We start from the raw sequence: 12,249 nt of genomic DNA on the forward strand, positions 1-12,249 counted from the left end.
GATTGCCTATGAATGCATAAGAAGATGGCTCTTTCCTTCAAAGGTACGTTTCCTTAGACACTTTCGACCTAACATATACAGTAACCACAGAAATGCATGCAGTTGAGAAAAGAAGATCTCGTGGCCGAGAAGGCATCAAAATTGAAGAAGTTACTTGGATCTTGGGGTGTATGGGGTGTTAGCAGAGGGGTCATACATCTGGTGAGGGACACCTTGTGCCTGTCTACCTTTGATCCCCACCCTGCACTCAGCTCTCTCCTTCCAGCAACTCCTGCATCCAAGCTGGAATTCTTGCTCTGCTTTCCCAGCAGAGAAAAGACTGGTGCCCAGAGAAAGACACTTCTTGTGGCGGTTAAGGACATTAAGGAGCGTAAAAGGGACCTTGAACATCGTGGCTGATACTTTGTCCAGGAGACCAGAGGAAGAAGATTAATGGTGCATTAATAAAATTGTTTATTAATATAATAGTATGCCTATTTAATGCATTTAACGGAGGTATGTATATAATTAATATATAAAAGGATGTCATATAGAGGAGGGAGAAAGGTTGTTTTCCGCTGCTCCAGAGAAGCAGATACGGGGCAATGGATTCAAACTACAAGAAAGAAGATTCCACCTAAACATTAGGAAGAACTTCCTGACAGTGAGAGCTGTTCGACAGTGGAATTTGCTGCCAAGGAGTGTGGTGGAGTCTCCTTCTTTGGAGGTCTTTAAGCGGAGGCTTGACAGCCATCTGTCAGGAATGCTTTGATGGTGTTTCCTGCTTGGCAGGGGGTTGGACTGGATGGCCCTTGTGGTCTCTTCCAACTCTATGATTCTATGATTCTAATGTGGCGGGGAGGTAGTAAGGAGAAAATGTGATATGGGATGGAAGAAAAAAAAAGTAAACGGGATAGATACAATGGAAAGGTTATAAATGTTATGTGTTTTGAGCTATTGCTGTTTGAACAGGAGAGTAACTGTGTTAAGTTAACCCTCCTGTTCAAACTTTATTAAGGGGGGAGGAAATGTGGCGTTTCACCCCTAAAGGTTCTCCAAGGGTTAACTTGGCAGGGAGGAGATTGACCAATGGGAGCTCTCCAGGCAGTATGCAAGGGAGAGAGTGGAAGGATGGCAGTTGGAGAGTAAAGGGAAGGCAGTTAGAGGGTGGAAGGGAGGGTCTTGTTGTCTGGCCAGCCCAGGACCTCCATTCACACGGCCCAGGCTTGCACAGCACGCAGAGTTTGACCTTCACCCCTGGAGGTGCGCTCCATTGTCTCTCGAAGGCAGACGGATGCCAACAACATGGTTCTCACCAGTGCGGCTGAAAAATCACATCACTGGCTAGTGCGCAACTCAAGCTAGCCCCAGGCCTTGGTACAGAAGTACTGTGTAAGAATCCTGGTTGCAATACTGCACAGATCAAACTTCTCCTATCCTCCGGCTGCTAAACAGCAGAGGCAACTGACAGTCTAACATCTCTCTCTCTGCTTGACGGCTGTTCGGAACAGCTGGTGGCTCCATCAGGGATGATGCGAGTTCCAGTCCAACAGCATCTGAGGGGGCATCAAGTTGGGGAAGGCTGTTGGGCAAAACATCTCCTAAGGACATTTCCTGATGACGACACACCTGCAGGCTGATCCTATAAATCTTGACCCAGAAATACAACACCCCGTTTTGTATTTGTGCTTCTATTATTTTTTATTGTATTGATTTGCTTGACTTCAATTAAAAAGTAAATTGATTCCAATTAAAAAAATGTAATTGACTTCAGTTACTCCTACATAAGCTTGCACTGGGCTACAGACTGCAGGGTCAAAAGCGCTTCTCGGACCTCGCTGCATATTTGAGCCACGTGCAAATGTTGTTAATGCGTAAGATTATTCTGACGTATTCTAGCCACGTTGCAATTGCTCGCAGTCAAAAAAAAGGGGAGGGGGAGCGTCACAGTCATGGCACCATCCTTGGTGTGCCTACTCAGAAGGAAGCCCCACTAAGTTCAGTAGCACTTGCTCACTTGGGTATAGGATCGCAGCCTTAGCCTCTCATATATAAACCCACCTATAAGCGCTTCAGTAGATGAAAAGGCAACAGAAATCTCGTACTGTAAAGAAGGACTGAAGATGATCAGTGAACAATGGAATAATATGGCTCTCTCAGATTGTCTGAACTTGGCATCTCCAGAAGCAGGGAGATGTTGCCTGGCGTAGAAGGAAAGGGGTATTCCATCCTCTCTCGATACAGTTTGGCTCCACTTCTACCCCTGGTTGCTGAGTGTCTCTTGCTGCAGGACGTGAAGTAAACATGCTGTGGAAAGGAAGAGAAGCTTCTGACTTGGCTGGCCACAAGATGGCTTGAAGGCACACTCTTGGAGCACTGCCTTCATAGAATCATAGAGTTGGAAGAGACCACAAGGGCCATCCAGTCCAACCCCCTGCCAAGCAGGAAACACCATCAAAGCATTCCTGACAGATGGCTGTCAAGCCTCTGCTTAAAGACCTCCAAAGAAGGAGACTCCACCACACTCCTTGGTAGCAAATTCCACTGCCGAACAGCTCTTACTGTCAGGAAGTTCTTCCTAATGTTTAGGTGGAATCTTCTTTCTTGTAGTTTGAATCCATTGCTCCGTGTCCGCTTCTCTGGAGCAGCAGAAAACAACCTTTCACCCTCCTGTATATGACATCCTTTTATATATTTGAACATGGCTATCATATCACGCCTTAACCTTCTCTTCTCCAGGCTAAACATACCCAGCTCCCTAAAGCCTTGTGTTTGTTTGCACATCTGTGGTTAAAGGTAGGTACCCCTGACTGTTAGGTCCAGTTGCGGACGACTCTGGGGTTGTGGCGCTCATCTCACTTTACTGGCCGAGGGAGCCAGCGTACAGCTTCCGGGTCATGTGGCCAGCATGACTAAGCAGCTTCTGGCGAACCAGAGCAGCGCATGGAAATGTCGTTTACCTTCCTGCCAGAGTGGTACCTATTTATCTACTTGCACTTTGACATGCTTTCAAACTGCTAGGTGGGCAGGAGCTGGGACAGAGCAACGGGAGCTCACCCCGTCGCGGGGATTCGAACCGCCGACCTTCCAATCGACAAGCCCTAAGCTCTGTGGTTTAGACCACAGTGCCCCCCGCGTCCCTATCCCTGATTGCTGAGTGTCTCTCACTGCAGCACGTGAAGGAAACATGCTTTGGAGAGAGGCTTCTGACTTCGCTGGCCACTGGATGGTTTGAAGGCATACTCTTGGAGCACTGCCTTGTGTTTGTTTGCGCATGTGTGGTTAGGTAGGCATATATTCACATTTATTTAATTCAAAGCTGTAAGTTTGACAAGAGGTTGGCAAATTAGCTCTAAAAGAATCCATTTGGAATTAGCAGTGCTCGTAACCAGTTACCTGTGTGGATCTGCTGCGAAAGCTAATTAAACACTGCCTGGAAGCCTAACAACGCCTGCTCATTGTACATTTTCATATACGTCTTTTTAACACTACAGACCCTGGATGCTTCCTGCATTTTCTGTCCCCACGGAAACAGTTTCTAAAGATTGCCTTAAACTTCCCACTGCAAGTGGGGGATAGTTCAGTCAGTAGAGCATGAGATTCTTAATCTTAAGGCTGTGTTGGGCAAAAGATGCCTGCATTGCAGTGGGACGCAGGTGGCGCTGTGGTCTAAACCACTGAGCCTCTTGGGCTTGCCGATCAGAAGGTCGGCAGTTCAAATCCCTGTGACAGGGTGAGCTTCCGTTGCTCTGTCCCAGCTTCTGCCAACCTATCAGTTCAAAAGCACGCTAGTGCAAGTAGATAAATAGGTGCCGCTGCAGCAGGAAGGTAAACAGCATTTCTGTGCGGTCTGGTTTCCGTCACAGTGTCCCGTTGTGTCAGGTTTAGTCCTGCTGGTCACATGACCCGGAAAGCTGTCTGTGGACAAATGCTGGCTCCTTCGGCCTGAAAGCGAGATGAGCGCCGCAACCCCAGAGTCGCCCTTGACTGGACTTAACCATCCAGTTGTCCCTTACCTTTTTGTTACCTGTGGTCCCTTACCAAATCTATGATTCTGTGAAACAGTATAATATGAATGCCTTGGGTAGAAACGCAGGGGAAAGACACTTACCTCTGCTATGATTAGGCCAAGGAGACAGAGAATCAAGCCCGCTAAGCTCAAATGAATGATGTTGGAGACCGTAGAGTCGCTGTCATTTGCTGCCTTCGTGAAAGAGACAGAACCACCCACATTCCCTGCAGGAGAGAGACAGACACCGTTCATCTCTAACGTTTTACTTAGAGCTCAGGTGCATGGGAATAGTAGTCAAAGGAAGCATGGGGACATTTTGAGATGCAAGTTCTCAAAACGTGGGGCAGTACTACTGCTATGGAAACAAAGATACCTGCCCAACAGTGCCTGGGGGAACATCCTGGGAACCTTGGAATGATCCCTCCCAGAAGTGCTCTCTCCAAGAATCTGAGTGGAAACCCCTCATGGTGCAACTAGATGGTAACTGCTTGTTCCCGGTCTCCCTGCCACTGCTTAGAGCAGGCAAGTGTGTTCCTATTTCACCAAGCACGCCAGTGGGAATGAAAAGAGGAAAAAAAGAAACATCACCTCTCTGGAACAAGCATCGGTCATTTCCTCAGCCACGGCAGAGAGTCCAAGCAGCAGTGCTGTCGCTGAGTTTTATGCACTGCGCTCCCATCTTTTTAAAGACCTGCACTTAGGAGGGTTCTAAATTGTGGGGGGAGACTCCATGGGTACAAAGGAGGGTCTCCGCTGTGGACCTTTGCCCTCCAAAAACCAGATAGAACTGTAACAGTCAGCCAATCACTGTTGTGCTTTGAGAAGAGCAGTAGCTTGCTGGTGGACACAAGAGCTAAACCATTTTGCCCTGTGCAAAAGCTACTGCTTCTCAAACCAAGATGCGCAATTAGCCACCTGTAGTCCTTACTTGAGAGTCCCATGGACTGCAAGAAGATCAAATCTATCCATTCTGAAGGAAATCAGCCCTGAGTGCTCACTGGAAAGACAGATCCTGATGCTGAGGCTCCAATACTTTGGCCACCTCATGAGAAGAGAAGACTCCCTGGAAAAGACCCTGATGTTGGGAAAGATGGAGGGCACAAGGAGAAGGGGACGACAGAGGACGAGATGGGTGGACAGTGTTCTCAAAGCTACCAACATGAGTCTGACCAAACTGCGGGAGGCAGTGGAGGATAGGGGTGCCTGGTGTGCTCTGGTCCATGGGGTCACAAAGAGTCGGACACAACTGAACGACTGAACAACAACAACAAGTCTTTACTCAGAGTGGACCCATTCAAACTAATGGACTGAAGTTAGTTATGTTCATTCATTCCAATGAGACTACTCCGAGTAGGATATGATGCACAGACGATGTTTCCAGATAATCTGTTTCCTGGGCCCTCATTCTGATTTGTTTGTGGGGAGGTTAGATAGGAAACTTTGTATTAAGCAAGCGCTATGCACAGCACACTTTCCAGGGCATTTCTTTCTCACTTTACTTATTACAAAACATCTGGTTTTGGGGTGGAGGAGGAGCAGCCCCCCAGCTAAAGAGAACTTACTTGGGGGAGATGCCAGAACTGGCCTGTTAGACGAACTCTCAGCCTGATCGGTTGAAGCGTTCATCCCTGGGTGAACAGAAAAGAAAGAAGGAAAAGTAGAAGACAGCCTCAGTCTATTGTGCATCATGGACACATGCAAGCTTTCTCTTAGGGAGGAAGATCAATACTTGCACATTCCCTCTGCCAGCATCCCATTTGTTTCCACCCTGATCTCCCTTTCCCCATCCATTCTCCGTCCCCTAGAACTTACCTGTCGCTCCTGTACTTTTACTGATACGCATTCCATTTCTCTCCTCTTCTAGAAATCGTACGCCCTTGTATTTGGTATTGTTTGTTTCTGCTAAAATGACAAGAAAAAGGCTTTACATTTTTTTATGCCCAAGGGCTTTTGCTTTCTCTGGGGAAGAGAGAAGCAGGCTTTGACTCAACTGTCTGCTATATAAACTCTTTTATCAGGGATGGGGAGCAAAGGTTGAGTTGCTGAGCTGCAACTCCCATCATCCCAGACAGTTGGCCATGCTGGCTGAGGCTAATGGGAGTTGGAGTCCAGCAATCTCTGGAGGGCCACAGGTTCCCCATCCCTCTCTTGTGTGGGGCTGAGGGTGGTTGATGGCAACGAAAGAAGGTGTGGGTAGAATTAGGCTTTGCTGGTCAGTGGAGACAGACAGGCACGTCGTGTATCCATAGCAATGACCAGAGGAGGAATGACCGCTGGGAGGAGCACAGAGAGAAGAAAGACCATGGTGCATGTGCAGCAGCACAACCGGATGCCTTCCTCTGGCCACAAAACATGTCTCTCCCGCATTGGTCTCTATGGACACAGAAGGAACTGCAACCTTCCAACAGTTTGACTTCACTCCTAAAGGTGCACTCCTTCCTTATCTACTGAGACGGATGGATGCCAGCACAAACAGCAGCAAGACCATTAATTTGCATGCCCTGCTTTCCTCCTATCACAAATAGCTGGCATGGGGTGGGGGTGGGGGTTTCCAGTCAGATTGCAGCAGAAGCAGAAAGTTTTTTTAAAAAAAACAAAACACCCTCCTCCTTTCATTCTGCTCAGCTCTGCCTCACCTTTGCCTGTTATTTGTTTTGCAAAATTCACCCCAAATCCCAAAGTGCAGGATGAGTGTCACATCTACTTTGGGTATCAAAAGGTTCTATACGGTACCTGTACGTTTTCCTCCGTAGGGAAAACAGCAGCCCTAGGGAGGGGTTGATTTTAATCAGCAAACTATTGTATTGTGTGTGTGTGTGTGTGTGTGTGTGTGTGGGGAAGAGTTCGAGTTAAGGTTAGACCACATAGTTTTATTTATTTCTTTTTTAACTTTTAATTTTTTTAATTGATAAAAACAGTACACACAAACATACAATCGAACACAAAACAAAACAAACTTAATCAGAAAACAAAACTAAACGTAAAAACATACTTCCTATGTTTTTCCTTCTCTCTTCACTGTGTTACCAATATTATTCTGACTTCCTATTCTTAGATCCATTTCTTCTCTGTTATTTTCTCCATCAATTTCATTCATTGCATATTGATATATTAGTTCCAGAATAATGTTTTTTTAATGTATTCTTTAACACGTGTCCATTCCTCTATCAGTTTTTTTTAATTAAATTTTTTATTAGAGATTTTCTTAGTTTACAAGTGTACAGTGTCTCTCGCATTTTTTCATGTAACATTTTTACAGATCAATTTTGGTTGTTGAGACATTAGGCAGAAAGGGGGGGAGGAGGTGGGTGGGATGGGGGGGGGAAGGTGGGGTGGGGGGCGATGTTTCTTTTTTTCCTTAGTATATTCCTCTATCAGTTTTTGATCTGATTGACCCCTCACTGCTGCCGTAAGTCTTGCGAAGTCTATATATTCACAAAAATCTTGTTTGCCATTCCCTTACTGAGGGAGTTTTCTCTCCCTTCCAATTCTTTGCAGTAATCATCCTAGCCACAGTCGTTGCGTATAAGAAAACTTTTTTTTTCTAGCAGCAGGGATATCTTAGACCAAATAGTTTTGTGGTCCCGATTTGATACTGGAGGCCTCTCAGTTGCTTTTAACAGATTAAAAACCACAGATCTAAATCAAGTTATCTCCTGCATTACATCTCTAATGGCTGTAATTTAATAACAAGAAATGAAAGACAACCAAACCACAATGTGAAAAAGTGAGAAGGTAGGGTGACGCATCGTCCCTCGGTCTCCTCCAAGGCATATTATAAAGACGTATCATTTTGCCCAGGATTTCCCTGGGCCTAGCTATTAATAAAAACATAATCGTTAAATAATCTCTTATAAATGGAATAATAAACAATAATAAACGCAGGGACGCGGGTGGTGCTGTGGGTTAAACCACAGAGCCTAGGGCTTGCTGATCAGAAGGTGGGCGGTTCGAATCCCTGCGATGGGGTGAGCTCCCATTGCTAGGTCCCTGCTCCTGCCCACCTAGCAGTTCGAAAGCACATCAAAAGTGCAAGTAGATAAATAGGTACTGCTCCGGCAGGAAGGTAAACGGCGTTTCCGTGCACTGCTCTGGTTCACCAGAAGCGGCTTAGTCATGCTGTACGCCGGCTCCCTCGGCCAGTAAGGCGAGATGAGCACCACAACCCCAGAGTCGTCCGCGACTGGACCTCATGGTCAGGGGTCCCTTTACCTTTACCTTTAGGGTGCAGACCAAACCTAACCCTCTTACCCTTGGTCACTGTTAGGCTGATGTTAGCCGACAGCATCACGTCCAATGCCAGCAAGGTGATGCAGTAAATCCCAGAATCCTCAGCTCTCGCATCCTTGAGTAACAGAGAAGCATCCTCAGAGGACAATTCTACACGATGTCTGTATTTGTCTGCTTTCCTAACGCTGATTTTGCAGAAGTCCCTCCAGGGCCGAGTACCGTTCCCTGCCAAGCAGTTGTCCGCCATGAGAATCAGCACCGCCTGACGGCCAGTGACAAAACGCCATCGCACCTGGAAGTAGCCCGGCACCGAAGTCGGAAAAGTCAACGAGGCAGAGAGCAAGGCTGTATTACCTTCCGAGATGGAAATCAGAGATTCGGGCACCGTCAACAAAAGGGCTGCAGCAGGGCCTGGGCGGAAGAGAGAACGGGGAAGGGGGTTTAAGCAGGCAGAAGCGGGCACCAGCTTCTTGGGCTAGGACAACGCAAGGCGCTTTCCCCCAAGCTGTTGGGAAATATACTGTCAGCCAATGAGATTTCTCTAGTGGGAGGAAGAGCAACACGGGTGCAGTGAAAGTGATATGTGTTTTTGTGTTTGTGGATTTAGAGAAGTTGAACGCCAAGGCCAGTATACAATGTATAGCAGCGTCAATGGAATATATATGTGTTTGCAGGTGTATAGATAGATGGATGATAGATAGATAGATGGATAGATAGATAGATAGATAGATAGATAGATAGATAGAATGATAGATAGATAGATAGATAGATAGATAGATAGATAGATAGATAGATAGATAGATAGATATAGATGATAGATAATAGATAGATAGATAGATAGATAGATAGATAGATAGATAGAATGATAGATGATATAGATAGATAGATAGATAGATAGATAGATAGATAGATAGATAGATAGATAGATAGATGATAGACAGACAGACAGACAGACAGACAGACATAGAGGTAGGTAGGTAGGTAGGTAGGTAGGTAGGTAGGTAGGTAGAGATAGATAGATAGATAGATAGATAGATAGATAGATAGATAGACAGACAGACAGACAGACAGACAGACAGACAGACAGACATAGAGGTAGGTAGGTAGGTAGGTAGGTAGGTAGGTAGGTAGGTAGGTAGAGATAGATAGATAGATAGATAGATAGATAGATAGATAGATAGAACATCTCCCTACCCGAAAGGTCTTAGAATATTGACTGTAAGAGGAAGGAAGAGAGGTGAAGGGCAAGGATCATAAGTTGCATTTCTATGTAGAAATGAAACATTTTTTTAAAAAATTGAAATGAACAAATAAACTCAGTGTTTCAGGTGAGTTAGGAAAAGGAGCCATCTCCCTTCAATTTTTTAGGACAGCTTTTAGAAATTGTGTGTGTGATGCAATTCCTGAGAGCTCAGACATGTTGAGGTCTACAAGCCAAAGGCCTCGTAACTTGTGCATTTATACTAAAGGACCCACTTCACCCCATCCACCCAAAGTGGGATGCCTGTGAGAGTTGGCATACTAGTTTGCAAAAGGAATGAAGCTGCACGTTTTTGCATATTTCAAAATCACTGTGGTTTTTATTTTGCCAGGGTACCTTGCAAAATAAACACTGGTGCATGAAGCTGCATAAACACACACACACACACACAGAGAGAGAAAATCTCCTCTATGGATTATCTCCATGCAAGCAAAATTTCCTGCACAAAGTAACTGAGCTGCATGTTCCTTCGTGGTAGACTTTCCATTGTGAGTGAAATGCACTGAGCATGTGCTGCGATACCATTTGTACAGCTGGAATAACAAAGAACCGAGAACAACACAGCATCTGTGTGGCCCTTCTTTCTGTCAGGTTTTCAAGGGCATGTTGTATTTACAGGAGAAATTCAAGCGCAGACCAAATTTTAGGCTAGCTAGCGCAATCAAGGTGGATTAAAGGGCTCTGTCACCCTTGTGCAGCAAATGGTTTTTTTCATTATTATTATTTTTTAAATACCAGACTTTCTGCAGTTTGGAAAGTGAACCGGGAAATGCATGGAAAAGCGAGGGGATGAACAAATAGACGAAATAGGTGTGAACACCCGGCAATCAAACCAGAACAGATGCTCAATAAAGAACAGGCATAATTTAACCTCCCTATAGTTAAAGCTATGGTTTTCCCAGTAGTAATGTACGGAAGTGAGAGCTGGACCATCAAGAAGGCTGATCGCCAAAGAATTGATGCTTTTGAATTATGGTGCTGGAGGAGACTCTTGAGAGTCCCATGGACTGCAAGAAGATCAAACCTATCCATTCTCAAAGAAATCAGCCCTGAGTGCTCACTAGAAGGACAGATCCTGAAGTTGAGGCTCCAGTACTTTGGCCACCTCATGAGAAGAGAAGACTCCCTAGAAAAGACCCTGATGTTGGGAAAGATGGAGGGCACAAGGAGAAGGGGACGACAGAGGATGAGATGGTTGGACAGCATTCTCGAAGCGTCTGGCATGAGTTTGGCCAAACTGCGAGAGGCAGTGAAGGATAGGTATGCCTGGCGTGCTCTGGTCCATGGGGTCACGAAGAGTAGGACACGACTGAATGACTGAACAACAACAACAAATTTAACCTCTGTGCAATTTTGATTGTGTAATTTAACCTTTGTGCAAGCAAATCAGGATGAACGCTGAATCAGCAGATTGTCTGGAAGAGCTGTAAGTGGAGATTGCGCATTGAAAAGCAATCCCATCAAACTCCCTTATCAGGATTCCCATCGGACAACCGAGTTGAGATGTGCCTGTCCAGCACATCTCAAGCGTAACCCACCACCTGAAGTAATCTGCATCCTGAGAAAGCTTTGCAATCTGAGTTTTGTTGAATTCACAACCTCCCCCTCCCCCCCACACCATTTGCCTAGAGTAGTAGCATCTCCTAAAATAGGCCCTTTTACTCACCGATCAGCATCCCCAACAGCCACAGCTTTGCCATTGCAACCAGGACACCTTCCTGCATTTACAGCCCCACGGTCTTTTGCTAAGTCAATGTCAGTGAACCTCTCTTCCTCCTATGTGGTCTGCTGGGGGGGGGGGAAGACTGATGGGAGCCAGGAACTTCCTGCTAGCTCGCTGGTGAACCCAGTCATGCTCTGCAGTTTCTGCTTAAAAGTGAAATTTAAGGTCAAACTGCCATGAATGAACAAGTATGTAGCTTGTTATGTAAACAGAAACCACAGAGACAGACGCTTAGAGCTCTTCTTGAGAAGCTTTCGAGAGAGGATATTTATCAGGATCCTGGTAAAGAGAGTTAAGGGGCTCTTTCCCCCACCCACCATGGTCCCAAAGGCTGCATTTCACACAACCAAGAGCACGTGCATTGATTGCATTCACATTTGACATCACAGAAAATGTGGGCCTAAAATTCCTTTCCCTCCATGTGAACAATGGTCTGCAGGAGAGGGCGTATTCACAGAATCGTAGAATCGTAAAGTTGGAAGGGACCCTAAGGATCATCTAGTACAGGGGCTCCCAAACTAAGGGGCCGGATCTGGCCCAATCTCCTTCTAAATGTGGCCCGCGGACGGTCCGGGAAAAACTGGTGGTAATTTAAAAGCTGAATGTGCATCCAAATAGAAAAAAATGTCCCAGGAAACTTAAGAGTATCAAATTAAAGAGACTATAGGAAGTGGCAATCCTCCAGAGTAGCTTGTGTTTATTGCCATTGATAAAACTTACAGCTAAGTGGAGAAACACATGAATAAAGAATGCAGCTACCGCACAGTTAAAACAGTTTATTCAAAGTGTGCACAGTTAGAAGAGGGGGAAGGAAGCCACACAAATTAATGTTACTTTTCATAAGGATGACTAATATTTTTTGGTATAAATGAATGTAGTTCCAGGATTCGGACACAGGCCGGTCAGGCATGGGAATCGTGGCTGGGGTGGTGGAGGGATTTAAAAGTCCCACCACTGGCATGAATCTGGCTGGCAGCTTGATGTGAACTTGTCGTTGGCGCCCATCTGTCTCGAGAAACAATGGAGTGTGCCTCCAGGGGTGAA

The 12,249-nt window shown here is 45.8% G+C and overlaps 1 protein-coding gene across 1 annotated transcript; it reads right to left on the reverse strand.

Moving 5' to 3' along the window:
• Positions 1 to 3,094: 3,094 nt before the first annotated feature.
• LOC117042388 lies at positions 3,095 to 11,245 on the reverse strand. Its single transcript, XM_033141934.1, has 6 exons — positions 11,149 to 11,245; positions 8,243 to 8,632; positions 5,804 to 5,893; positions 5,554 to 5,619; positions 4,091 to 4,215; positions 3,095 to 3,169 (listed from the first exon to the last, which is right to left on the reverse strand). Exons 1-6 carry the CDS (start codon positions 11,204 to 11,206, stop codon positions 3,095 to 3,097), a joined length of 804 nt encoding a protein of 267 aa, XP_032997825.1. The 5' UTR covers positions 11,207 to 11,245.
• Between the last annotated feature and the right edge of the window lie 1,004 nt (positions 11,246 to 12,249).

This window comes from Lacerta agilis, chromosome 2 (assembly GCF_009819535.1).
Source record: "Lacerta agilis isolate rLacAgi1 chromosome 2, rLacAgi1.pri, whole genome shotgun sequence".
Taxonomy (NCBI): domain Eukaryota; kingdom Metazoa; phylum Chordata; class Lepidosauria; order Squamata; family Lacertidae; genus Lacerta; species Lacerta agilis.